Source organism: Zalophus californianus, chromosome 7, assembly GCF_009762305.2.
Source record: "Zalophus californianus isolate mZalCal1 chromosome 7, mZalCal1.pri.v2, whole genome shotgun sequence".
Classification (NCBI taxonomy): Eukaryota; Metazoa; Chordata; class Mammalia; order Carnivora; family Otariidae; genus Zalophus; species Zalophus californianus.
The window spans coordinates 9,221,485-9,249,274 of NC_045601.1; the positions used below are offsets into that span (position 1 = coordinate 9,221,485).

At 50.5% G+C, this 27,790-nt stretch overlaps 2 protein-coding genes across 12 annotated transcripts in view; one reads left to right on the plus strand and one right to left on the minus strand.

The window, feature by feature from the left end:
• EZR (ezrin) overlaps positions 1 to 24,609 on the plus strand; it is a 49,206-nt gene extending 24,597 nt beyond the window's left edge. For 3 of the 4 annotated variants that reach the window (XM_027601356.2, XM_027601355.2, XM_027601357.2), the window contains exons 4-14: positions 4,162 to 4,257; positions 5,148 to 5,422; positions 6,048 to 6,131; positions 7,029 to 7,175; positions 14,373 to 14,469; positions 19,437 to 19,600; positions 19,970 to 20,100; positions 20,741 to 20,901; positions 21,279 to 21,371; positions 22,875 to 23,126; positions 23,245 to 24,609. In XM_027601356.2, the coding sequence (XP_027457157.1) occupies positions 4,162 to 4,257; positions 5,148 to 5,422; positions 6,048 to 6,131; positions 7,029 to 7,175; positions 14,373 to 14,469; positions 19,437 to 19,600; positions 19,970 to 20,100; positions 20,741 to 20,901; positions 21,279 to 21,371; positions 22,875 to 23,126; positions 23,245 to 23,409 (1,665 nt within the window). In that variant the 3' untranslated portion in view covers positions 23,410 to 24,609. The remainder of the gene's footprint in view (positions 1 to 4,161; positions 4,258 to 5,147; positions 5,423 to 6,047; positions 6,132 to 7,028; positions 7,176 to 14,372; positions 14,470 to 19,436; positions 19,601 to 19,969; positions 20,101 to 20,740; positions 20,902 to 21,278; positions 21,372 to 22,874; positions 23,127 to 23,244) is intronic. The other variant, XM_027601358.2, reaches the window with a different exon arrangement.
• A 212-nt stretch (positions 24,610 to 24,821) lies between these two features.
• Positions 24,822 to 27,790, minus strand: part of SYTL3 (synaptotagmin like 3) — an 89,884-nt gene continuing 86,915 nt past the window's right edge. For 7 of the 8 annotated variants that reach the window (XM_027603700.2, XM_027603699.2, XM_027603701.2 and 4 more), the window contains 3 exons: positions 27,442 to 27,556; positions 26,346 to 26,551; positions 24,822 to 25,132 (listed from right to left, as the gene is read on the minus strand). In XM_027603700.2, the coding sequence (XP_027459501.1) occupies positions 25,023 to 25,132; positions 26,346 to 26,551; positions 27,442 to 27,556 (431 nt within the window). In that variant the 3' untranslated portion in view covers positions 24,822 to 25,022. The remainder of the gene's footprint in view (positions 25,133 to 26,345; positions 26,552 to 27,441; positions 27,557 to 27,790) is intronic. The other variant, XM_027603702.2, reaches the window with a different exon arrangement.

Genomic DNA, 27,790 nt, shown 5'->3' on the forward strand with positions numbered 1-27,790 from the left:
TTGGGGCAAAAATCTAAAGGTTTCTCTGGAAAGATAATCCAGAAGTAAGTTAAATGGAGCCAGCTGAGTGCCATGTGGGTCAGTGATTAGAACAGGGATGGGTAGGAGGCCCTCGGTCACCCGAGTTCTTGTCTGTAAATGAGAGCTGGGCTGTCCTCAAGCAATTTTTAGAGCAGAGTTGGAAACTCTAGGTTAGGTGGATTATAGAGTTTTGATGTCTCAGCCATTTAGCTGCCCTTGCCTTCATCTGCCTTGTTCCATTCACGTGTTGCTTCTCAGAAATTGTGTGAAGAAGCCATCAGAAGAGTCTGTGGTACTTCCGCAAGGTAGAACGGCCGCTATCTCTTAGAAGGTCCTTGTCTGCTCCTTGGGGTCCTTTGGAAGAGGGGAGGGAGTGGAGAGAGCAGGCGAGGCCTGCCCTGTTCCTTCAAATACTCCCCTCGGATGGTTCAGTTCTACAGACATTTTTAACTGCACACTCTTGTGCTAGGCACAGAGCTGCATACTGCACAAGATTATCTCTGCTTCTTGATCCAGGGTGCCATATTGATAGAACTCTACATTTTCCTAAAGGCTGAATAATTAAATCTAGTTTGGTGTTCGGATTGGTTTTAAGCCAGGTATTTTTCTAAGATTATCTGCTTACCAGTAGCATGGAGCTGTGGATTAATAGGTGTACAAAAAGTGGACCCTGAACTCAGTCAGTAGATAGGGGTTATTTAAAAAGTGCTAACCACATAAATCCAGTCAACATGCCAAGATTTGATAAGCCCTGTATCTAAATTATTCCAAAGCTCATTAGTCCCATCAACGATCCTATTCAGGCACCTGTTACTATTCCCCACCCCAGAAAGTCAAGCCCCCTGGTTCCGTGTACTAAACAAAAAGCAGGGCCACATCCCACTTTGACCTCTTTGGTTCCCAAGTCGTGTTTCCTGCCTGAATCTCCGCCAACCTCCCAAGACAGGTAATGAGATTCCACCACTGATCAGTTACTGGAAAGGGAAGTAGTGGGAGACAGAAAGATCCTGAACTCCACCTTCAGCCATGAGACCTGGATCACAAAGCTCTCTGACAGAGTTCACATTTAATTTCTTTACAGTTTGGTGTACCTGTCCTGAAAAGACCACATAATCTGAGAACGCTAAGGCTAGAGCAGACCTGAGAAAATGGCTGGCTGTATGTCATAAGTGAGGACATCAAGGCCCAGAGAGAGAAGAGAATTGCCCAAGGTTCTATAGCTTGCCAGGGCTGGGGCAGGGGTTGGCTCCACAGTGTCCCACCCTACTTATACTTGTCTTTTTGAAGATCCATTTGTTGATCCTTCCACATCCTTCCAAGGTAGCACATGACGCAGAGAACATCCCACCTTCCTGTGTGTGGGTGGTCAGGACAGTTACTCAGTGGATGCCCTGGGTGCTTTCTGGGGCTCCTTCCCCACACCCCAACCAGGCCAGGCATGTTTTCTTCTTAATGTCTTCAGAGTCTGTGTCCTTTTCTCTGTTGCTCACCTGATGACCTTCTAGGTCTGTGAAGGTTGTTCATGGGCCAAACTACTAGTCACTAGAATATGGTCCTTAAATGGAATGGGTTGAAGGAGACTAGAGGTGAGTTAGTCAGAACCCTTCTCTCCCAACCCATGAGTTACTTCAGTCTCTTCTGCAAAAACTGGCCCAGCTCCACCCCAGGGCTCTTGCTTTATCTGCGCCTAGATACTAGTCCAGGGATCTGACGGAGGGCCTGAGCAGTGCCTTCCCGCTGCTAAAATTCCTGAGGTGGCAAGAAGGGTGTGACTCAGTGTGCCCATTGTTGCCATCATCAAAGCATATGTTCCAGCTGTCACTTCGGATTGAGCCAAGTAGACCTGTCCCGGCTTTTGCCTTTCCAAAACTGCCACTTAAAACACTGCCGAGGCAGAGGTAAAGGAAAGACCCCACACCTGTTCACATTGTGCTTTAATGATGTATATCAGCTTTGGGGTAAACTAAGGACATTGGAGGGAATGGTGAGGTGCGTTTTTGCGGGAATATTGGATTTCCCCATAAGGAGGACTTAGGCGTTGATTTTTAGATGGACTGAATGAAAGCAGGTTAATTCAATTGTGCCATTTTGAGGAAGACACAGGAATAGAAGGTTTTGAAACACACTGCAGACAGTTATCTTCCAGTGTGATGGAAGATGCCATGGAGACATTTGGCAGATCGGGACACCCAGGGACAGGCTTTTCACTGAGTGAGTGAGAGCCCTGGGTTATGTCCATGGCGTGGTTCCAGGGTCTGTGATCTGTTTCGTGAAGGGGCCTGGCCACATCATAGCAGAGGTAAAGAGCCATCTGTGCTGTGGCCATGGAAACCAGCAAGGGTCTGACTGGGATGGGGAGGGGAGTCCGGCAGACAGGAAATCATTTCAAACTGGTTAGGACCCAGGCTAAGGCTGAGTTCGGTGGATGGAGTACAGGACTAGATTGCTTATGAATGTGGGGCCTTCCTATACAATTCTGAAACAACCCAAGAGGAAGGCAAGGCAGGTTTCATATCCAAATGTTGAGATGGAGGTTGACAGGGAGAAATTAGCAGGATTGGGTACAGAAAACCTGGTCTTCATATCAGCTACCCTAACAAGACCTAGGCAGGGTTCACAAGAGACTTGGGAGTTAGCACAGAACAGTCCAAGTTCTTCCACATCATCCCATGATGGAGCCTGCCTCCCGCTCTTTCGGGGAGTGAGGGAGCCAATGAACGGGTCCCTCTTTGGTGTATGTTGAACAGGCTCCTGGAGTTCCCGCAAGCATCTGGTCCCCCAGTGGACGAGAAAACAGGCTCAGAGCAGGAGTTTATTTGGAATTTCAGATTTTATTTTAAGCAAGTGCTCCAGATATCTGATTGGTCATTTCTCATGTGTTCAGACCTCTTTCCTTTTAAATGTGTTAGAAGCCATATATTTGAAGAATGGTAACCTCCTTATAAAGGCTTAGCATTGTATGTCATGGGATTTAAACTATGCAGCAAAGCATTGGGACTCGGTTGTGATGATGTCTAACAAGTGTCCCCAGCAGGTTGCTTTTCTAAGACACAGGAATAACCAGTGGGACTCTGTCTGTAATGGACCACAGGAGACTTTGTCTAGTACTGTGGAGAATTTTATTATTTATTTTTTTTAAAGATTTATTCATTTAGTTGAGAGAGAGAGTGAGCGTGTGTGCACACGACTACACGAGCAGGGGGTGAGGTCCCCAACCAACTGAGCCACCCAGGTGCCTCTGAGGAGAATTTTTTTTTTTTTTTTTTTAAGATTTTATTTATTTGACAGAGAGAGGCGCAGCGAGAGAAGGAACACAAGCAGGGGGAGTGGGAGAGGGAGAAGCAGGCTTCCCGCGGAGCAGGGAGCCCGATGCGGGGCTCGATCCCAGGACCCTGGGATCATGACCTGAGCCGAAGGCAGACGCTCAACAGCTGAGCCACCCAGGCGCCCCTCTGAGGAGAATTTTAAAATACAAAATTCTTGCTATGACCTTGGGTTGAATTCTGCTTTCCTATATCAGAATTTCAAATTTCTGGAGGTTGGGAGAATGCTAGTCACCCCTTGGCATGTGTGAAGCATAACTCCCCTATCTCCCCACTTTCCCTGGAAGCTTGCCGCCATCTGTTGCCCACCTTTCCAGGGACTGCTGTTTCTCTCTTCCTAGTTAAGCAGAGGCCTGGGCCAACTGACTGGGAAGCAGGGACAGGCAACCAGAGGAGACCCAAGTGTTGCTTTGCTTCACTTAGTGACTTTCAACCCATTTTTCACGTGGGCACACCTGAAAGGAGACATTCACTCCTGGGATGCACACTTTCCCTGGTGTCCCCTGGGGGTCCCTGATTGTGTACTTACTCTAACTCAGCTGGTTGTCTTTACTCGGGAAAGCTAGTGGAGAATGGAGAAGTAGGGGTGCAAATGTATAAGATCTTAAGATTTTCTGAGATTTAAAGTTAATCCTGAATCTGCTCAAGTGTATGTTAAAAATAAATTGTTCACGGCTTTGGGGGAATAGCCTCTGTTAGTAAGTGGTTGGGATTCCTGTTGGGATGGTCTAGGAGAGGCGTGCCTGGTGTGACTGGGTGGCCAGCACCTCGCTCTCCTGGCTGCTTCAGTCCCTGCCCCGCCGTCTCTCTCGCACAGGTGGTTAAGACCATTGGCCTTCGGGAAGTGTGGTACTTTGGCCTCCAGTACGTGGATAATAAAGGATTTCCTACCTGGTTGAAACTTGATAAAAAGGTAAGTCAGAGTTAACTATTTACAGGCTGTTGTTTGATTGTTGGTCTGCTCTGTTAACTTTGAAACTGGATTGTTTTTTGTTCTTGTTATTTGTGTAAAAGTTTTTACAGACAAAAAAAGGTTGCAGGTTTCCAGTAAATGGGGGATATTGGTTGGAAATTAGATCCTGGCATTTCTTTTTCCTGCTCACTCACTGGGGCATATGATGGTTAATTGCTTAGCTTTTAGTTGACCTTAGTTTCTTTTTCCCCAATGAAATTGTTAATCTTATAAACCATGAATCATTCACTGTTTTGTAAGAACCTGTTATTGCTTTGTTTGAACCTGTGTTAGATTATCTTCCAGCTCCAAAGACTGAATAATTCCATTAACAACTGTAAAGAAAAGCAATAAGTTTAAATGTGTTTTCTCCACACAATTTGAAAATGTCCCTTTTCCCAAACCTGTGCCGCCTTCCCATATTACTATAGTAAGTCTGGGGGCCATTAGGGAAGGGAGGGGAGGGAACATGAGTAGTCTTTAAATGGAAGTTCCAGGGTCCCCCAGCTTGACTGGCCACAGGGGCAGATGCCAGGTTCACAGGTCCCTAAGCAGGCTGCTTCTAAATTTGAGTTCTCTGGAATTGGGAGCACCTCCCCAGAAGTTAGCGGCCGGCGCTAGTGGCATGGCGGGTCACCAGCTGGCTGCTGCTGGACTTCAGCTAAGTGTGGGAGGGCAATAGGACTTCAGCTGGCCTTTTCTCATCTTATGTCTAAAAGGTGACTTTCGAGTAAATGTCACCTTCTCAACACTGGCCTGCAGGACCCCTTTGAGCCAGTAGTGAGGAACTGGTTCGGGGAGGCTGGTCTTGGCGTCCAGGCTTGCAGGCGGCATTTGGTTTTGTCATGCAGGTGTCGGCACAGGAGGTCAGAAAGGAGAATCCTCTCCAGTTCAAGTTCCGGGCCAAGTTCTACCCTGAAGATGTGTCTGAGGAGCTCATCCAGGACATCACGCAAAAGCTTTTCTTCCTCCAAGTGAAGGAGGGAATTCTCAGCGATGAGATTTACTGCCCTCCTGAGACGGCGGTGCTCCTGGGCTCCTATGCAGTGCAGGCCAAGTTTGGAGACTATAACAAAGAAACGCACAAGTCTGGGTACCTCAGCTCTGAGCGGCTGATCCCCCAAAGGTGAGCAAGGGACGGCCAGGCCTGGACAAGAGCAGTGCTTGCATCCCTGAAGGGCGTAAGTGGTGTGTGTGAGCAGAAGCAGTCAGCAAGCGTGAGGATGCGTGATCCTTGAGGCTGGGACGAGCACTTCCTGCGCTGTGTGCTTACCAGCATGAACTGTGGCCTCCAGGAGGCACTGACCTACGAGAGCCTTCCCCTCGGGCACTGACCTGCCTCTATGGTCCATGATAACCGCAGCAGGAAGGGGTGCCGCTCTTCACAGGAAGAGCAGCTGTGTTACTGTATACATAATCACACTTCTTAGCTTCCCCTCGTGCATAGAGATTTGGCCCTGTTAAATCTGTTCTTATTCACTAATGGTCATATAAGTTACCCCTTTTGGAAGAAGAGTCCCCTTAAAACATAAAACACCGTTTTAAAATTTTTCCAACAAGACTGGACATGTCTCATTCTAAGTCTTCTAAGTTGTTAATTGTCCAAAATGCTGCGTATTAGGAAGTAGAAACACTGTGGTGGTTTTATTTGGAAGAGAACTCAAGGTTTGCAGGTGGGTGGGGGCCCGCTGCTTACCTCTCATGGTCCTTTGTGGTGACCCTCCTGTGCCGCCTTCTTCTTTGCAATCCAGAGTCATGGACCAGCACAAGCTCACCAGGGACCAGTGGGAGGACCGGATCCAGGTGTGGCACGCTGAGCACCGCGGGATGCTCAAGTGAGTGCGGAATGGCTCCTGCCTCTCCAGCAGGTTGCCTTGGCATTGACCCCAGATAGGGTCCTCAGGGTGGTTAGCTCTCGGAGCCGCTGCCCTGGGCTTCAGCCCGAGCAGGCAGAGCAGTGAAAGGTAACAGTTGCTCCGGAGGTCTCTCTTAAATAAAGCCAGGTGTTCATGTCTGGGGTTAAGAAGCAGTTTAGGTTCAGCCTCAGGCCCTAAAGCCTTCTCCTTTGTTTTAGAGGAGAGAAGGTCTTGTGTCTAAAACACTTTGTTTTAGTCAAGAGGGCAGGAGCATTGTTCACAATGGGAAAAAATTGATCCCAAGTGGGAAACACTTACTATGAAAGAAGCACAAAGGAGGCATGAAGGAGGAACGTGATGTGACATGTGGCTATTAGGGGTAAGAAATGGCCAGATTCTCTGTTGCCTCAGAATCCTCACCTGGGGCATTAGCAGCAATTCTGTGCATTCCCCCAACCTCAGAAGTTCATTTATAGTTTGGGCCTCACAGATGTTGCGTCCTTCGGCTCTTGGCTGTCCTGAGCGTCTTTCGTGGAGGGAAAGAGCTCAAGGCTTAAGTGGTGGCTGCTATTGACGCAGACACTGGGGGTCCCTGCGGCAGCATGTGGGCAAGAGAAAGACTGCCTGCCAGGACGGTCTACAAGGAAAGCCTCCTGTGTCCAGAGAAGGAAACCAGCATGAGTCAGTTCAGTTCTTTCAGAGGGTCTAGAGTACATCAGTGGTCAGCGTCCAACAGCTCAGGGCCCAGGTGTGAATGGCCAACAGAGGGACAGCGCCACACCCACAGCTGTCCGCCCACCGTGCCAGAGCCGTGGTTTTACAGTTCCGGACACCACACACACAGATGACCATTTCCTTGTTTGTTCTCCCCGCTAGGGACAGCGCCATGTTGGAGTATCTGAAGATTGCTCAGGACCTGGAAATGTATGGAATCAACTATTTTGAGATAAAAAATAAGAAAGGAACAGACCTTTGGCTTGGAGTTGATGCCCTCGGACTGAATATTTATGAGAAAGACGATAAGTGAGTTGAACTTTATAATTTCAGTTGGTGGGGGATTGGGGTTGGAAACAAGGGAGACATTGGTGACCATGCATGTGGTTTCTTTTGAGGTATTTTCTCTGGTGGCTTACCGGACCAGCGTGTGCATCTTCAAGGGCTTTTCAGCTGTGATGTGGCCACATTTTGTCAGAGGTTGGCTCGAGTTGTGCGCTTTTTGTCATCTGTCACCATAGCTTGTCCACCAGCTCAGTTTCATGCGCTGACCCATGACCCCACAGACTGGAGCTGCAGGAGGACCTCCCCTGCTCTCCGACAGAGGCCCTGCCACCAGCTGCCTAGGCATCAGCACATCCACAGATACCACCCAGGCAGCCCTCGCCGTGCTGGTGGTTTAAAGGTTGTGCTAATCCAACCAAGAATAGTTACGGTGCCTGTATCAGAGATCTTCAGGTTCTGTAAACAGTGGCTTATGTACAGTTTAGCTAAATCCTCTGAACCTGTGAGAGGTATCTGATGGCCACCTGTTAGCTCTATGTGTGTGTTGAGTAAGGTCTGCAAGAGCAGTAGAGAGCAAGCCAGGCCTTGCTGGCTGCTTTGGCCCGTCCCTGTGCTCACAAACACTGCAAATGTGCCTGTTTGTGCCTTTGAGTGATGGCTCTCCCACATTTCCTCCTGTTGCCCCTCCTCTCCACTGTTACTGCTCCCCAAAAACCGTCTCTCTGGCCTTCATGGGGGGGTGTGCCACTGCTTAGAACAGGCGACATCACACGAAGACTCTGCCTTCAATCTCAGCCATGTGTCTTCTTGCCAGAACCGGGGTACAGACAGCTTTCGCTTGGGTGGGACAGGGACCTGTCTCCTAGACCCTCCACTTGGGCCCAGAATTGGGTGGAGGAGAATCATCTTTGCTGGAAAGCATGGTTCCAGTCAGGAAAGACCCCAGTCAGTCATAGGAGCTCTGAGAACCTAGTAGTGAATTATCGAGGACTCTCGGTTTGCTGCCTCCCCATGTGTGCTGGACCCAGTGTCGTAGAGAAACATGAACAGTCTGGGAGGCTCAGGTAAACCTGTCCCTGGTCCTTCTGGAGGCCCCACAGTTGGAGGACAGTGGCTGGTCAAGGCAGTCCCCTCATGGGAATAGATGTGGGAGACTGCCTCTGTCTCTGAACTCATTTCTTGAATGACCCGATTCTGTGACGTAGCTGTGGCCAGGGCTGTCTAAACAGGTTTTTCCAGCAGCAGGAAACAGCCATAGGCAGGAACTTGCTGATGTCAGCTTGTAATTACCTCCAGCCCACGTAAATGTCAATTTTTTCCAAGTGAAAATTTGAGTAGTGCGGTTCATTCAGTCTCTTCTGCTGTCTTCCCACTCCCCCAATTTACCAGTGAAACTGGTAGTTCTCTCAAAGGGGTCTTCTCCCCCAAGAAAACACTGGGGCATAGGGCAGTCCTCACTTCCTCCCTGCCCCTGAAGGCAACCTTCTTTTCAGTTAGGAAGAAAGACTTAACCAGATATTCAGTCAGTAGGCCTTTGAAGCAAATATTGACAACCTGGTCACCAGTGTAAGCAGGAGGCTGACTCAAGTCTAAGGAGTGCTGGGACGGCTCTGAGCTGTGTAAGCGTCGGCTCACTACCCTCAGTGGTACAGCTAACAGTGGACAACTGGGCGTTCATGGAGTGTTGTTCAAGTGAGAAATCGGATCTATTGAGTGTGTGAGTGCGGCGATAAGAGACTTAGTGCACCTGCAAATAAACAAATATACCTTTATCCTATTTTAGAATTAAACATATCCTGGTTGGGAAATGTCTCTTGAGGTCCCTTTTCACTGTATACGTAACCACTGAGTGGGAGCATGTGGGACTGAAAGCATTTGTCTTTTTCTTTCTGTAAACCCGTAGGTGAGGAAGGAACTTGGAGGGGGAGGAAATAGGCAGACCCCTTCCCTGAAAGGTGTCAGCTTGGAAACAGAGAACATTGAGATTAGCTGTGTTATGTGATCCTACCTGGCATCATCAGACCAAACAAACCAACAAAGACAAAACGATGAGAGGAACGTGCCCTTGCCCCCCCATTCTTCAGTACTGTGAGAGCACTTCTTCCCTCCTAGGGCTCCCCTCTCCTACACTCCTGAGTCCCGCAGTCTTCCTGGGCCTCCCAGAGGCAGGAGTCTGGGTGGTAGACTCGGGCTCCAGCAGGTAACTCAATGGGCCCTTTAAGGGGGAGGATGCTGGAGAAGACTGCAGACAAGCTGCGACCGAAATAAGGGCCAGTCTCTTTTTCCCTTAAATTTCTCAGGAGTGAGTTGTAAATCACCTCCTCTGATTTCTGTTTCTGTCTTACTGGCTTCACTGTGTATGTAATGAGCCAGTCACTATGGCGGTTGTCACCGTGCGCTCTTGTCATTACCGCGCGCTCTGTCATCACAGTGTTCTCTGTCATCGCTGCGTGCTCTGTTGTCACAGTACACTCTCGTCACCGCGCACTCTGTCGTCACCACGCACTCTTATCGTCACAGTACACTCTGTTGTCACCGCGAGCTCTGTTGTCACAGCACACTCTGTCGTCACCACGCGCTCTGTCGTCACCGCGCGCTCTCACGGCACGCTCTGTCGTCACCGGGCTCTCTCACAGTACACTCTATAGCGCGGTCGTCGTGTACAGCGTATACCTACTCTAATGTACATAGTGTAACACGGTGAACTATAATAGTGTATGTAACATGTATATCATAACATTTTAATATAAGCCAGTTATTAAAGATTTTATTTATTTGTCAGAGAGTGCACATACAAGGAGGGGGAGCGGCGGGTAGAGGGAGAAGCGGGCTTCCCACTGAGCAAGGAGCCCGATGCCAGACTCGATCCCAGGACCCTGGGACTATGACCTGAGCCACCCAGGCGTCCCGATAAGCCAGTCATTTATATTTCCAGTTTCTAAAACTAAAATTATGCTAATGGACAGAATGCTGATTTTGCCCCCTCCCTTCGGTGTGCGTTACAGCTCTGTGCTCTCGTGTTAGTGGGTTACTGATCTATGTAAGAGAGGAGAGCAAAAGACAGTTCTTTGATTTCTGTGAGTTTTCTTTTATCAAATCGGCCAAGATCACAGTTGTCAGTTTCTTCTCTCCTTTCAGGCCCTTGGGACCCTAACTTGAACGTGGAACAGAATTTTCAAAAAAAAAAACCTCCTAATCTCTTACAGAGACTGTTGCAGGGACTCCAGTTAGTGCACCGAGAGTAAGAAGCTTAAAAGTTCACCTCAGACTGGCAGAGAAGAGTTTGGCCTCCGCGTGTGGACGTGCGGGAGGGCAGGGGAGAAGCATGGTGCCTGGTTAAGCATGGCTGGCAGCAGGCGCGCTCGAGGGGCGCATGGGAAAGTTCCTTCACATGCCTGCCCTGCAGAGTGGTGGGGGTGCACCCTACATTGGCCCCTGCAGATAGCGATGAGTGTCTTTGCTTCCATTGTAAGAATGTAGGCAGAGCCATCTGTGTGGTCTGCAGTGAGCTCCAACCCATGCCACCCCAGACCTTTTCTAAACTTTTTTTAATGAAAAATTTCAAACAGATTCTATCCTTGGCATTTCGCTTTTTCGTCTCTCCCCACCTGCACGTCACTGTACCCTCTAGCCCTCTCTTTTTCAGACCTGTTTAAAAAGTAAATTGCAGACATCTGTATACTGTCCCCAAAATGCATATTATTTACTAGAGCTCAGTATGTCTTGTCTTTTGAGGTGAAATGCACGATTCTTAAGTGCTCTTTAAGTCTAAACTTGCTGAGTTTAGACCGATATGTGCCTGTAAAATCCAGACTTGGGTAAAGACTTCGAAAAACATTATCATTACCCCCAGCTGCATACTTTGAATTTAAATTTTGTAGCCATGTATTTTTTCACTTTGAAATCCTCTCAGAGTTTAAAAACGTTTGAAAAGTAGTAAGTACAAAGAATTCCCATCTGTCCTTTACCCAGCTTCCCCATGTGGTAACATCTGACAGAGCCATAGTCCAGGTATCCGTCGGGAAGTTAACGCTGACATGATACTGTGAACAATATACAGACCCAATTTCCATTTTAAACCAGTTGTCGCTAATGGCCTTTCTCTGCCCCAGGATCCTGCCCAGACTCGCACCTGGACTTAGTCACCTTCTCCCCAGTCTGTCATGACCTTGACCCTTTGGAAGATCATAATGGCCATTAACTCTTTAGAAAGTCCCTCAACTTGAGGGCGCCTGGGTGGCTCAGTTGTTAAGTGTCTGCCTTCGGCTCAGGTCATGATCCCAGGGTCCTGGGATGGAGCCCCACATTGGGCTCTCTGCTCCGCAGGAAGCCTGCTTCTCCCTCTCCCACTCCCCCTGCTTGTGTTCCCTCTCTCGCTGTGTCTCTCTCTGTCAAACAAATAAAATCTTAAAAAAAAAAGAAAAAGAAAAAGAAAGTCCTTCAACTTGGATCTGTGTAATGTTTTTCTCATAGTTAGATTTGAGTTTTGTTCTTTGGGCCAGAATCCCACAGGAGTCCGCCTTGTGCTCCCGGGGTCTCTCGTGAGGCAGCATGTGATGTCAGAAATCTCCCTCCCGGTGGTGCTAACTCTGGTTACTGGTCGAGGCACTCTCTGCCAGACTGCTCTGTGGAGTTCCTACCTTTGTAGTCCTTTGTGTAGTCCTAAGACACTTTGTAGTCCTAAGTGTATTTCAAGGACCATATTTCATCTATTCTAGCATCCATTCAGGAGTCAGCTTTTGAGAAACAGTGGTTTTTTTATAAATTTATTTTACATGTATCTGTCTACTGAACACAGCCAATTTCTCTTCATTTATTCAGTTATTTGTATTAATATGGATTCACGGATATTTTATCCTCTGGGCTATAAATCTATTACTATTTTATTGTTCAGATTGTTGAGATTTGCCTTTAGGATCCCCTTCAAGTTGGCTCCTGTGCCCTTTTGCTCTGATCCCATTATTGTTTGAGTACTTCTTTATTTAGTGGCACCTCAAGATGTTTCAGGATCATCTTGTACTTCCCTGCTCCAGCCCAGGAATCCACTATTTCTGTAAAGAGCTCCGGTCCCTTTTATTGCAGAATCCCACTTTTTAAAAAACTGTGGGCCTCTGACCTGCATTCATGCATCTGAATGGCTGTAAATTGTTATATGAGCTTCCAGAGTCTTAAAAAGACAAACTTTACAGGCACTCCACAGAGCAGAGGGCTGGAGGCCGTGGTGACAGGACACCCGACCCTGAAAGAAAGATGCCTGTCTAACCTGAAGGTCGAGGGCTTTTAGGATCGACAGTGTTTTGAGAACCTCGTATAAAGCTAGGAGCCCAATTCCTGCCTCCTGGGCACTTGGAGAGTTGGAAATCTGGCTGCGGTTGTAGCCGCCCAGCTGAGAAACGAGCGCGAAGGGCTCTTGTGCCGTGGAGGGAGGTGCTCGGAAGCAGCAAACAGACGCCTACCTATTGGTGCTCTTCCGGCTGCTCCAGATAAGGACACGGGTTACGGTCAGTAGTGGGACTAGGTGCTATCCTGAGTTCCCTTCCAGTGCTCAGAGGCCTGCAGACACAATGACCTCTCTGGTCAATAGTAAAGCAAACCCCTTGCATGTTTGGCTGTGAGGCCTGTTGGCCAGATGTGTCTCAGCAGGCGTTGGTGAGCCTGTAGGACAGCTGTAAAAGGCGGATGCCAAAAAGGATTGATGCTTAAAACCACAGTGGGGCCAGCGCCCTGACATAGTTCCTCCAGGGGTGCAGAACCACTCTGTCCCCGAAGAGCCGTCTGTGGGGCTTGGGTGTCCTCTCTCGGCCTTCAGAAGTCACCCCACCAACTTGGCCTGGCTTAGGTTGTCATAGCAAGACCTACACTGCCCATGAGTTTTTTATTAAATATGTTGGTAGGGCAATAGGTTCTCCTGCTTATTTCCTAAATTGAAAGTTTTTATGGACTGTGGGAAAGGTTGGGTTTTGATGGCAGTATCTTTGGTGGCTTGAGCGTCTGTCATTACTTCTAGAATGGTGTCTGTAGTAAAATGTGTTGAAAAAATAGGGTGGGAGTCATGAGGTTAAGTAGAGCAATGTGGTCTTGAAATCATATGGTGAACTTCCCTGGGGATGCCAAAGAGCCAGAGTTTCAGCCAGTAGTGAGCAGTACCGGGGCTTTCCTTAGGGGTGAGTAGTCCTAGTGCTGTCTTAGACGTCGGAGGATGACAGGGGAGGGTGTCTGGCCAGCCAGGTGAACATGCCACAGAGCACTAAATGAGACCCAGAAGAGCAGAATCCATTCCAAGCCCTCAGCTCCTCAAGGACATCGAACAGTTGTACATATATGCACACCCAACATCAGAGCACCTAAATATAGCAAGGAGATACTAACAGATGTGAGGGGGAAATAGACCACAGTAGAAAAGAGTAGGGGACTTTATTACCCCACTTCCAGCAGTGGACTGGAGCCACCCCACGGGCTTTTCTGTTTCCATTGGTGAGCAGCCGCTCTGACTAGAGCATGCCTGGAAAACCCACGACATGATCTTTGCCATCAGAAAGCTTACCTGCCTGGTCCTCAAAGAGCAAATAAGAGTGGAAGAATTGAAAAAATGTTCACGTAGCACAAGAGACTACAGGTTGAGAAGGGGCAAGGTTGTTGAAGGAGGCTGAGCCGTTCTGAAGGGTGCAGGTTCCTGAAGGGGAGGGAGGAGAAGGGAGTTCCTCAGGCAAGGTGGGCCTGTGAGAGCCTGGGTGTCAGGAAGCTGAGGCTGGGTTAGAAGGCTCTTGGATGCTAAGTCGAGGCCCCTGGATTCCGTGCTGTGGAGCCTGGGGAGGGTGTTGGCAGTTTGGAAGAGGAGTGGGTTGACGACAAGGGAAATGCGTCAGACTAATGACTAGACGTGCGGTTCTGGGGACAGGGGCTCAGACTCCAGAAGATGGCTGTGTGAGCTCTCACCGGGTGAAGGGGTGTGCTGCGTTGGGGTTGGAGTTGACTTTGAGATTGCCGGCTGGGGTGCGCCGGGCACAGGGGATGCGCAAGGTTGGGAAGACTTAGGGTAAATGAGCTTGTGGAGGTTTCCTAGAGCTTGGACCTGACCTTACCCAGCACGGGTAGGACCTCTGGTAATGACCTATATTAAATACTATGCTTCCTGGGCTAGCTTTGTATTTTTTTCAAATTGAAGTAAAAAAATTAAGCACACACCTAACTATCCCCTCCTCTTTTTTTTTTTAACCTCAGGTTGACCCCAAAGATTGGCTTTCCATGGAGTGAGATCAGGAACATCTCTTTCAATGACAAAAAGTTTGTCATTAAGCCCATCGACAAGAAGGCACCTGTAAGTTTCTGTGGATTTCAGGCGAGGGGTCTACAGTTTTTCATTCTTACAGCCACATGTGTTTTCAGGATAACAGATTTCTCTGTATGACAAGCACTGGGGGGCGGTGGGGGGAGTGGGATAAACGAACTGCCAGCAGGTTACATTGAAGTTCAAGGATCCCTTGACGTAGAGGTACACAGGGGCCCAGGTGTCCCTCAGCAGTTAGCTGACTGTGTCCCCTGAGCTTTCAAGTGGTCTTCATTCCTTATGAAGGAAAGGGCAGTTCTGAGTCATTGACCTTTGCCAAATGATAAGCATCTCACAAAATGTTGCATTTCTGGGCTTGTGAAATGTTCATGTTCCTCTGGAAAACCAGCCTACCTCCAGAAGGTGTACCTGGGGTAGGGGGCCTCACCCCTGCACCCCCCTGGAAGCCAGCTGGGGCACAGACATGATTGCTTACAAGCCTCAGGGGCCAGCATTGGCTTTCAGAGCTGTCTCTGCAGCTTACCCATGTTAGGAAGAGTCAGACCTGCGTCTGGAGCATTGCCGGGCCCCACGGTCCCTCTGTGCCTCACCTTCTCTTCCAAGAATGTGCAACTCTGCTTTCCTCTGACCCCCTCCTGGCCCCTCCAGTGCTCTTTCTGCAGGTGCCTTCTCGTTGGGGCTGATGTGGGAAGTGGCTCCTCACAGTGAGGAGACTGGTGGGGCAGTCTTCCTGGGAGGGCTTGGCTAGAAATGGGATTTCAATTCCTGGAGTTTGAAGAATCTGGGCTGTGAACTAGTAACTGCAAAGACTGGTGTGTTAACAGAAATTCATTTCAGTTTTATAGATTCTGCTGACATTTAAATTTTCAGCTGATTGCTCAGAAAATTTGACATACATACATACATACTGTAGTGTGATGGAATGGGTGAGGATTTTGTTTTCTAATCAGAAATCTGATTCTTAAAGAAAAATGCCATTTGAAGAATAATCTCTTCCTCCTTAGAGGCTGCTGTGATATACCAGAATTATAGATTGGAAAGGACTTGGTGTCTTGGTTACGGTGTGGGGCTTAGAGAGGCCAGCATGGGCTGTGGTCCAGGCCGGGGCCATCTGGAGCCTTCCGGGGCTGGGGCCCCCCGGGGCAAGGGGTACCCCACGTGGAACAGCAGGTGGCATTACTGTCCAAATGCTCCTCCCCACAGGCCGATTAGTCCAGCATAAGTGAAAAACAGAACGCTTGATGCTGTTCATGGAAGTATTTTCTCCTTTAATTGGAAACGGTTCCTGCTGTTTGTAAACTCTTTGACTCCTAGCCATGGGTAGTTGCACAGTTACTGACAATTAAAGCAGCATTTAATACAGACTCTCCAGCTCCGTGGAAACAGGCCACATTAACATTCAGCACCACAGCCCGGAGGTCACAGTGTGCCCACGTTAACGTGGGCCATGAGATCGGGGCAGTCAGGAGAGCGAGAAGATCCTGAGGGCCTTGGCTAGGCTGCTGTCTGCTCACAGGGTGGTGCTCATTTTTCAGAACTTTTATTTTAGACATGTGACCAACAGAAGCAGACTGGACTGGACTATTTAAGGATTAAGTTGTGTGTGCGTTTTGGCATAAGTTTAGCTTTTGAAAAGCTGCAGAATTTGTCCTAATCTTAAAATTCCAAGCAAAAGGTGTTGTAATGCTTCTGGTTGAATTAGTTGAGCATACTTTTACTATATACTAGTTTTATGTGGAGCCATTGATTAAAGAAAAAACAAGGTGAGAGAAGCCTGTGTCGGTTGCATACTACGAGTCGAGCTGTATTCTAGGGCTGTGTGTGCAGCAGGAACAGTGGGCTTCCCACCCTCATAAAGTCTGTATGCTGGTGGAAGAGATGCATGAACACAAGTGATGGGCTTTCTGGCTGTGACTTCCACAGTGCAGCTGTATTTAATCACCAGGATGAGGCGATGAGAGGCAGGGGGGCAGTGTGGCTGTTCAGATGGTTGGGTCAGGAAGGCCTGACTAAGGGGGCAGACGTTGTCAGACTCCTGTCCTGGGGATGGGGGTTCCACACAAGGAGCTGGTTTGAGGAAATGAGTCCCCGTTGCCCTGTGCACCTCGCCAGGCTCGCTGTGCACCTTCCTTCCTCTGGCATTTCCCGGGTTCAGGCTTTGCACTTGGGGCGGCAGAAAGTCACATTTCTCCACAAGATGGACAGGGAAACCCCAAAGGTCCGAGTTGGCTCATAAGTGAGGCTTGGGATTCCTTTTCTCGGGCTGACTTTTGTGGAGGGCACCCCTGACCCTGGGCAGTTTCCATGGCAAGCTCACAAATGAGCCATTGTCCTGTCATGCTCCTGATGACCAGGCATTTCCCATAGAAAAGCCAGTTTCTCCTCCTGCCAGCTTGGGTACTGCGGGGATGGGACCTGAAACACTGAATCCTCCAAGCCTGCCCGGTAGTCCTGTGTGGGGTTAAAACAGCTCTGTCTCCTTCAGAAAAGGGCCTTTTGTTCCTGCGGCCTCATGGAAGCGGGAGAAGGCTCTTGGGCAGCTACCTATTATAAGAACTGCCATATCCCTGGGAGCAGCTCTGCCCTCAGCCAAAGGGAGCCCCGGGGTGGGGCCTGGTGGGAGAGTGTCCTAGAGGCTCCTGAGCTTGTTGTTCGACAACTTTATGGCTACTTTCCCATCTCCTTTTCTCTTGTATTCTTAGGGACTTGGATTCATTTCCATGAGCTTTCCTCTTGCCTCGAGTTTCAGTTTTGTTTTTTTTTTAAGATCTGTCTCTGTCAGAGTTTAGAAAAGCCTGCCCCACATCTCATCGGTGTTGTGGTTTTGCATTAGGAGGCTTGGGCTGGGTACTTGGACTTAGAAATCCTTAAGTAAATGTGGTTTCAGTTTTTGTTTTTAACTTGAAGTCTGAGACTAGGCAGCCCAGGAAATGTCCTCTGCCTCCTGCTCTCGCTGTCCCCAGCCATGTGCAGGCCTTGTCTTAGGCCCACCGGCTGCGGTGATGTTACTTGCAGCATCTGCCCTTTGATGGTTTTTTAAGCTGACCTTGTTTTAAGGAGGAGTTGGTGCTAATCAGAGTTCCTTTGCAATGCTTAGGAGCCACAGTCAGCACCTACGCTGGTAGCATGCCTGTGTGGCCGTAACAAAAGATTGTTTTCTCTTACATAATAGAGGTGGTGCTTCTCTCAGCTCTGCAGACGCTCCCTGGGAAACCCGATGACTTAATAACAAGTGTGCGAAAGCTCCACCCAAGAACTCCATGGGCTCGCGGGTTTGACAGTACTGTCTGTCCAGCATTTCTGGAACTAATGAAAAAACCGAGAAGCTACGTAGGGCCTTCTGGGGTGTGTTGCTTAGCAGCTCCCTGGCGTGTCCTGTCTGGTTTCAGAAGTCGCTGTGGAGCATGTCACACTATCTCTTTGTTTCAGCCACCCTGTCCCTGTTCCAGAGGTCAGAATCTGGATGCCAGGGGCCCCAAGCTGAGAAGAGAAAGGGAAAAAAGAAGAGGAAGCAGACTGGCATTTTATTTTATTTTTTAAGATTTTATTTATTTATTTGACAGAAATAACGAGAGAGGGAGAAGCAGGGGGAGCGGGAGAGGGAGAAGCAGGGGGAGCGGGAGAGGGAGAAGCAGGCTTCCCGCCGAGCAGGGAGCCCGATGCGGGGCTCGATCCCAGGACCCCGGGATCCTGACCTGAGCCGAAGGCAGACGCTTAACGACTGAGCCACCCAGGCGCCCCGCATTTTAAAGACTGGCATTTTAAAATAACTTTAAACAGGAGTTTCTGAGCCCTCTCTCCTCTCCCATCCCCTGCACTCACCGCAGCAGTAGCAGGACCAGGAGGCAAGGCCTGTGCTGTCCCGGCATAGTCCTAAGGTTCAGGAAGGTTCCTCCCCTAGCGGTTTCGTCAGGCAGCCAGCAGTCTGTGAGTGAGCCTCCTGTCCTGCTGACAAACAGTGTCTGAGTTGATCCTCCCAGCAGTCCTGTTAGATTACTGTCCTCCCCACCATGCAGCTGAAGGTGTTCAGGCTCCAAGGAAGTGACTTACTCAAGGTCACAGGCTCAAGACGTGGCAGTGCTGTGTAAACTGCAGCACCCAGTAAATCCAGGCCATTTGTTGGGTCCTGGGGATACAGAGATGAATGAACACAGCCCTGCCGTCAGGGGAGCTGCCCATCCAGGGGAAGATAGGGACCAAACCAAGTGCGTCAGCAGACGTGCTGGCTCCCCCATGGAGCGCAGGGGCACGGGAGGTGTGCCAGTTAAGCCGGAAGCAGGAGCCTCCGTGCCATCTCCTCGAGTGCCGGGGTCCTCGGGTCTGTGGGGTTGGGCAAGACATCCCAAGTAGCAGGGCTGCTTTGAGCAAATAGGTTTGCGGGCATGCAAGTGCAGTTCAGGTGCACAAGGGTAGGCTGGGGCTGCCAGGCCGGACTCTGTACACGTGCCCAGCCACGGCGTCAGTACTTGGGCCTGGAGCTAACCAGGCTGGCATCAGGCGTCCACTAGTGACCCGATGAATGCACTGATGGCCGTGTGGGAGGCCAGGGTTGAGGCAGAGGAGACCAGAAATGCAAATAGAAGTTGCTCTTCCCCAGGCAAAACTGGGGGATGGTGGTTCTCTGGCTGGCGGGGCCAAGAGGGTGTCAGCCTGAAGACCAGGCAGCGCTGGGCCTTAGTCCCGGGTTTCCCAAGGCTACAAGACTTCTTACCTCAGAGAAGCTTTACCAAAGGTTTCAGGGTGTGTGCACATGCACACCCACAAAGACATAGTAGCTCTGTTTGTCCCAGAGAATCCAAATCCCACGGCACCAGGAGCTTTCTGTCCAGTCATTTGGAGTCGGTGGCTTTTCCTTGAAGTCCCTTTTTGGCCCCATACTCTGCTACATTTGTCCTTTTGGAAAAGATCATCTAGAACTTTGTGAAGTTGGGTTTGGAAGAAGAAAGCCAAAGGAAGGCGTTCCTCCTGCTTAGAGTCCACCCTGTTCTGTTCTGTAGGACTTCGTGTTCTATGCCCCCCGCCTGCGCATTAACAAGCGGATCCTGCAGCTCTGCATGGGGAATCATGAGCTGTATATGCGCCGCAGGAAGCCTGACACCATCGAGGTGCAGCAGATGAAGGCTCAGGCCCGGGAGGAGAAGCACCAGAAGCAGCTGGAGCGGTGAGCAGGGTGGAGGCCAGCAGGACGGGGCAGTGTTCTCCCAGACTCGGGCCCTAGGACGGCCCTTCCTGCACTGTCCTCCATCAGAGGCGCCAGGGGAACATCACCTAGCAAACACGGGTGGAGCCTCAGGGGGCGAGGACCTTTGGAAGTTACTGCGTGGGGCCCAAGGACCCACTCAGGGGGCTGCCTCACTGGGCTGGGTGGTGGCAGAGCCCGGGAGGGGAGTGCTTGGGGTTGCTCTTGCTGCCTCCTGAGTCCATACCATCTGGCGATGGGGCCTGGGGCCTGGACTGGGCACTGGTGATGTGTGTTGACATGGCAGGTGTGTGCCTAAACCTTCCTGCGCCACCCCTCGCCCTGTAACAGGCAGCAGCTGGAGACCGAGAAGAAGAGGAGAGAGACCGTGGAGAGAGAGAAGGAGCAGATGATGCGGGAGAAGGAGGAGCTGATGCTCAGGCTGCAGGACTACGAGCAGAAAACCAAGAAGGCAGAGAAAGGTGGGTTTGTGCCCAGTGCTTATGCATGCAGGGGTGCATTCCACAGCGAGGAGTAGATGGACCGTCAGCACACCCACAGCCGGGGACGTCTCAGCTTAACACAGCAGCCACGGTAGAGACTCGAGGCTGAGAGCTGACCAGGGGTGTTTGGATTAGAAGATAATCTTTTGATTATCTTGATACTTTTGATGCTGTGCAGGTTTTGTGCTAAGTGCTTTATGCACATTGTTTTTTTAAATTTTCCCTTACTCCTTTGAGGTTAGTACTGAGTCATCCCCATTTTCCTGATGACGATGTTAAGGTTTAGCAGGGAAATTAATTTGCTCGACGTCGCACAGCCAGTGAGTGCCCAAACCACGCTATGTTGCCTCCTGTCTTATAAGCTAAAAACTGGGTGAGTGGTGTGGTTTCTGCATGTCTGCCAACCTGCCCTGGCCGGGGGAGGGGGAAACCCTCTCTAGCAGTTTATAACTGCCGCAAGGACGTAGTCTGTATGCACAGCAGGGAACGCACCGCAGTGTGCTTTCCTCTCTGTCCGTAGAAGCAGAGTTTGTAGCTCTGTAGCTTGTGCTGTGAGTCCCGCCCTGGATCCCATGCCAGGCATCCAGGCTGGGAATTCAGGGCCCTGTGCTCTCTCTAGAACTCTCAGACCAGATTCAGAGAGCCCTGCAGCTGGAGGAGGAGAGGCAGCGTGCCCAGGAGGCGGCCGAGCGCCTGGAGGCTGACCGCGTGGCCGCTCTGCGGGCCAAGGAGGAGCTGCAGAGGCAGGCTGCAGATCAGATGAAGAGCCAGGAGCAGCTGGTAGGGCTCCCAGAGTCGCACAGTGCTGAATTACTGAGAGGCTGCCTCGGGGGGCCAAAAAGTGACACCTGCCTTATGATGGTGTCCGGGGCTGTAAGATGATCTGCTCGAGGGAGGAAAGCCTGGTGGGAGGGGCTGTGCTGGTGGGGGGGGGAGGGGGGGCGGCGGGGGGGCGGCTCAGGCAGCCCTGGTGCAGCGATCCGGGAGGCCAGACGTGGGCGTCTGGGCGAGGCATGGCCTTGAGGACTCGGTGGGCAGCCATGGGCACTGCTGAATGGGGAGGAGGTGGGGACGAGCAAAATATGTGGCTGTCCATTTGCAAAAGGGCTCTCCCCCAAAGACCCCAGAAATCACTTCAGCTTCGTGCCCTTCACCAGGCCGCAGAACTAGCCGAGTACACGGCCAAGATCGCCCTCTTGGAGGAGGCACGGCGGCGCAAGGAGGACGAGGTGGAGGAGTGGCAGCACAGGGTGAGTCTGCAGGTGCAGGTGCTCGGGACGGGGAAGACGGCCTGGGGCCAGGCTGGAGGGGTCGCAGGGGAAGGCTCAGGATGTTGTGCAATGTTCTGCCAATCCCAGCTGTGCTTCTTAGGCTGAAATCCACATAGGAATGGGCTTGCTCTGTGCACCGGGGAATCCACTGTTGGAGTAGCAGGGACCAAGGAGCCTCTTGTTCATTTGCACCCACTTGTTCTGGCCACCCCAAACCGTTGAGCCCCATCATGCAACCCCCATCAGGAGCTAGCTTTTAATCTGGTCACGTGGGTGCTCCCAGCAACAGGCCACAGCACCTCAAACGACCTCCTATCTCTCCTGACCACTGGTGTATGCAGCATGGCACCATGGAAACATCTGGACTTGGAGGTCTCAAGACCGGGGACAAGGCTCCCAACTCTGCTCTCATCCATTGTGTATGGGGCAAGTGTCCTAATCTCTCTGAGCCTCCGTTTCCTTGTAGAGATGGGGAGTAATAGCCACCCTATAAGGTTCTGGGGACCACCCTGCAGAGAGCTTGAATAAACTGTAGCTGTAATTGGGAGACCCATGTTCCAGTGCAGTGTCCAGAGAGCCCGTCTCTCCAGCTGAGCCCCCACGCCCACCAGGAAAGCACGGTCCCCAGGGGAGCTTTGGTTATGTTCAATGTAGACCTCTGCCAAGCTGAGACCGCTCCCCACCCCTCCCACCTGTCCTTGCCCATGCTTCCCCATCTGCACTGGCCCCTTCTGGGGACGCTTGGGGCGCCTCCTCACCACTCTTACGCCGCACTCCCTGAACACAGGCTGTGCGCGAAGGACTTGGTTCTGTCCTTAGGTTTTTGGAGAAAGTGTTGAGAAAAGCTGGTTGCAGAACAGGTTCAAACTAAGCTCATCTCCGAGGTTGGAATGGCAGTGAGGTGGGCATGACTGGGGATGTGTACCCAAGAGAAGCTGCTGGAAGGTTTAGGGGTAACAACAGGTAGGACAGTGCTTGAGCACTGTGCCAGGCGGCGAGAAGCCTCAGAAATGGCGGCCGCACGAGGAAGGAGAACAAGGCTGTACTCTTAATACTGGGCAGTGGCATTTTCTCATGGCTGGAGCGTTTTTCTTTCTTTCATAATTTCCCTTTTTTTCCCCCCCAAAAAAACTATACATACAGTGAACATATCCTAGAATTAGAGACAGAAAAAAAGAAGTTATGGTTCTTTAAAAAAAAAAAAGGTCCCTGACATGACTTTGCCTCTGTGCTTGAGAGCACAATTGAGAACTGTTGACAGGATCCAGAGCTCCAGACTCGGAAGAAGGTTGGGCAAATGCTGCGTGGGGACACTTCTCCTCAGCCATGCGCGCCCCCCACCCCCCGCCCCACTCTGTGCCACTCAGGCCACATGCGTCCAGCCCGCCCGGGAGAAGGCGCAGAAGCCTTCTTGTCATTGAAAAGGGGATTCTCCCGAAAATGGTCTCAACACTGGGTTCTGTGTACGGATTGCTTTCAAAGGCCAAAGAAGCCCAAGATGACCTGGTGAAGACCAAGGAGGAGCTGCACCTAGTGATGACAGCCCCCCCGCCCCCACCGCCCCCTGTCTACGAGCCGGTGAGCTACCACGTGCAGGACAACCTGCAGGACGAGGGCACAGAGTACACGGGCTATAGCGCTGAGCTCTCCAGCGAGGGCATCCTGGATGACCGCAATGAGGAGAAGCGCATCACCGAGGCCGAGAAGAACGAGCGGGTGCAGCGGCAGCTGATGGTGAGGGCGCCGGGGCGGGCGGGGCTGGCCCGGGCGGGGGTTGGGGGGAGGGGAGCCGTCCCACCCAGCTCCCCACTGCTCCTGGGCCACACCTGACCAGAGCTGCTTCCCCTTGCAGACCCTGACCAATGAGCTGTCCCAGGCCAGAGATGAGAACAAAAGGACCCACAACGACATCATCCACAACGAGAACATGCGGCAAGGCCGGGACAAGTACAAGACGCTGCGGCAGATCCGGCAGGGCAACACCAAGCAGCGGATCGACGAGTTCGAGGCCATGTGAGGCCCGGCCAGGACTGGGGCAGGGGTGGGGGCCTCATGGCCAGGCTTGGGGGGGGGGGGGGTCGCGGTCAATCTCTGAAGCTGGTGTTTGTAGTTCTTTGAATCTAGGACCCCCACCCCCCATCATATTCCAGTTCCTTTAAAAAGAGAGTAGTTATTGCAGTGGGACTATTCTGGGGCTGGGGTCAGTGGAAGCTTCCCTGGTTTATTTTTCCCAATTGTATCATAGTGTCAAACAGGCCTGATTTTTTTTTTTTTTTTTTTTATTGCTGTTATTGAATCACTTCCTGTTTGTGCTTACAGCAGGACTGACTGAATTAAGGACAGATGCCTGTAAGTCTGGGTAACAGACTTGATGCTGGCACATGTGAGACACGAGGTTCAGCGTCAGTAAAACCACATCGGGGCTTCTAGTCCGTGCCATACTTTTCTTCTGCATCTGAAATTAGCTCAAATTGATTTTGATTTCCATGAAGGATCCGTCTTTGTATATTTATGTTTTGAGAGGTGAAAATTATTTTGAAGACGGTCTAAAGCACATACACACATGCACACGGTGATTTTTCTCTGCTCTTTCAGTTCAGGATCAACAGTGCAGGGAGGACACTCCAGCCTTGGATAAACTTTTGTTGGTTTTGCGGGGGGGGGGGGGTTTGCTTAACAGAGGGCATTGTTGGACTCACACCTAATTAATGATCAGCTGTAGAGAAGTGTATTTATATGTAAGTGACAATGGGTTTGTAACGTTAGTTTAAAAGGAAAGTTTGATTCTGTATATTTTGTTACCTTTTACAGAATAAAAGAATTATGTATTAAAAACCCTGTAACCACGGCACTTGATCTGACGTGAGGGCAGTAAGGAGGTGGCTTAACAGCTGTAATCACATCTGTAAAAAGAACTTTTTTACTTTGAGTGCCGTCGTGCCTGTAATTGTGCGCATTTCAGTTTTCTGTCCGAGCTTGTTTGAAAAACACACGCTGTTTGGCTCATCCAGACTCCAGCTCTAGAGGGACTCTTCGAAGCCCCTCTGTTTCCACAAGAAGAACCTGTTCTGACCTCACCAGTTCTCTACCGCATCCTTAAAAACCTGTCGAAATGTCAGCTCTCATACTCTACCGGCTCCTTCTCATGCTTGGGTAAGAGCCGTGTGCAGGTGAGCCCTGCACCACAGACCTGAGAAATAAAAGCTGTGCAAGACAAGAGGTGGCCGTGGCTGTGTACTGGCGCGCGTCGGGGGCGGGGGCCCTGCGGGCTCTCCGGTGGACCTGGGCGCTGACCGCCCTGCATGGGGAGCCCCTCCAGAAAGCAGAACCAGGCTCTAGTTCTTCAAATGCATATAACAAGGCTCTAATCCTGTGTTTGACAGGTGCTGGGGGACAGAGGTAACAAACATTTACTGAAATCTGGCCATTTTCCACATGTCTCAAAGCACAGAAAACCAAACTGAGACTTCTTTATTTATACAATAGCAACAAGTGCTCTACACACAGAGGGATGTGGAAGAACATTCGGGCTCTGGGACAGAGCTGCAGATGGTGAGTGTCCATGCCCGCGGCCTCAGCTGTCAGGCCTAGCGACACTTGACCCTTTCGCCACAGACAGGAACCCTGGCTTCAGTGCAGGATGAGTGTCATGTCTGTCCACAGATTGGGGCTAGAAAGAACTTTCTGCCACTGACGCTCTGACGGTGAGCCTGAGTCCTCACCAGCAGCTCCGTCTTCCTCTGTGATGGGAGTGAAGTGACTAATTAGTAATGGGTGATAGGCATACCCCCTTACCAGCCCTCTTCTCAGCTTTCTAAAATGAGGACCAACTTTTAAAGTGTTTTTAACCTCAAGACCATACGAAAATGCCAACCACTGGTGAGGGAGAGCAAGACCACCCCCACCCAACACCATACTCAGAACTGGACACACTCAGGCATTCATTCCTAAATGCTGTGCGGCTGCAAGAGCCCAAAGCTGCCTTCTTTCCCATAGTTTGAAAGGAGAAAACATGTTTGCGGGGGTGGGCTCTTCAAGAAGGGGACTCGACAGTCTTAACACATTACAATGGCTGTGGGTTTGGTGGGGTGGTCTCAGACCTGGGGCCAGATATGCAGACAAGACAGGACTCCCTTATAGGAAGGGGGTGTGTGTCCTTGGACAATATTCCTTCTATCTTATCTTTAAAGATCTACCCATTGATTTTAGAAGGAGAGCACAAGCTGGGGGAGGGGCAGAGGGAGATAAGCGGACTCCCTGCTGAGCAGGGGGCCAGACCCAGGGCCGGACCCCAGGACCCTGAGATCAGGATCTGAGCTGAAATCAAGCGTTGGATGCTCAACCGACTGAGCCACCCACAGGCATCTCTGGACAACGTTCCTTTTGATTGAACGTTGAATCTGGTTTGTCTTCAGAGGTCCTCCATTGGAGGTCCTAGAGATGTGTGCAGGTATTTTTGGTTGGCACAGTGTTCGAGGGGCACCACTGGTAGGGGCCAGGGTGTGCAAGCCCTCCCCACAAAGGGCTGTCCCCCACACCATGCCACCAGCACCCCAGTTGAGCAATGCTGAAAAGCATCGCCCTTTTGTCCCACTCTTAATGAAATACTTTCTGAATTGCCATCTGTTTGGATTAAGATATTTTCCTTGAAGAAGTTAATCCTTTTATGATTGACGCCAGAAACAAAAGCAAATAACTGTACCCTGTAATTTTTGTTTCTTTAGCAGATCTAAATCTGATATAAATTGTTGAAATACTTGGCTGTATTATCACTCCCTTGTAGAGTAAGAATTAGATGTCGCAATCTCCATTTAACAGTGAGTTAGGCTGTTTCCAAGCTAGTTATATCACCTGCCAACGTGGAAGCATAATTGTCTTTTTAGTGGTCACCATGTAAGATCTTCGCTAAGGACAAAGCATACCACTTAGGCCCAATAAATCTCTCAGACTTACTAGAACCGAGCCTGGCTTCCCCCAGCAAGCGGTCGTTCACACCAAAGATGGCCTGGTCCCAGACAGTTAATTCCAGGCTTGACTGTCTCAGCTGGGAAGGGCTCACGCCATTGAACACGAAGGAGTGCTTCCACTGGGGACAAGCTTGCTTCTTCGCAACTGGGGACTTCAGTTTCAGTTTGTGTTGGTCCGGCAAAGTGAGGCAGCTGCGGGAAGGAGAGACAGTGGCTCTGGACTGCTGGCCCAACCTCCCGCCCCGGCGATGCTGCAGTGCTGGCCATCGTGAGACCAAGGGCTAGATCCGCTCCCAAAGAAAAATTCCAAGCCAGGAGCAAGAACGCAAATCTCAAGATCGGCCATGTGACCTCTCGCTAGGATGTTCCAGAGTTAGGGCTGAATTCTGCACCAGATGCGAAGGGTCATTTGGGATTCCAGGCCACATGGCCCTTGCCTTAATCCCCCTCCTTGGGAGGCCGAGCACCTACATGCTTCCAGGGACCAGGACTCTTGCACACACATTCTCTCATTTTAACCCTGTTCTCAGGAGACAAGTTCAGAAGGGCCACGTAACTTGCCCGAGGTCCTACGAAATGGCAGCTTGCGGACAGAACACAGATCTTGGCATGGGAAGCCAGGGTTTCCCATCATGTCACTGACCCAGGGCTGCAGCAATTCTGTATAATAATTAATGGTGTTTGCTTTGCTTTTGGAGACACCAACACGCTCGTAGTGAGTTAGAATGACCTAAGCAGAGCCCACCTTACTGTTAATCCAAGAGGAGATGCGAAGGCAAGGGAATAGTACCAGCCACACTGCTTTTTTCCAAGCTGTTTTGAGTCAGAAAATGCTGATGTAGTAACAAGAACCAATAAAATCTGGGTTTCAGGTTAAAATACAGTGTTCCACATCTAGTCTCAGCAGGTCCAAATCCCATGAATTCTTGGAAATCTTGAACACATTACATTGGATTTTCATGGGAAAGCTAAAATACAAGTTCTGAATGGCTTACACTTCCTGGTGTTTGCTGTACTTTCTAAGACCATGCCACATGCATGTACAGATTATCAGTAAACAATTGATTAAATATAATACTTACCCCTTAACAAATGAGTTTAGGGTACCATCTGACCGCACGGGCAAATTCTTGGCTCCCAGCACGACAAAACAAAGCTGACCGTTAGGGGATGGCCGATCTGTCCCTGGAAGAAAAGCTGGCATTTGCTGTGAGCCCTACTTCTGCACAGAGCATGCAATGCCACCACCCCAAATCTGAAAGCTCAGCGGGAGGGTGTGTGACAGCCTGGAGAGCCCAAGACAGCAGACGGGAAGAGGAGCGTATCCAGGTGGGAAGGCTCCGCTGGCCCTGCAAACGTGCCGTCCCGCTGCAAGGCCGGCATGGTGGCAGGAGGGAGGGCTCACTAAAATCCTGGGAAGCTACAAAAATA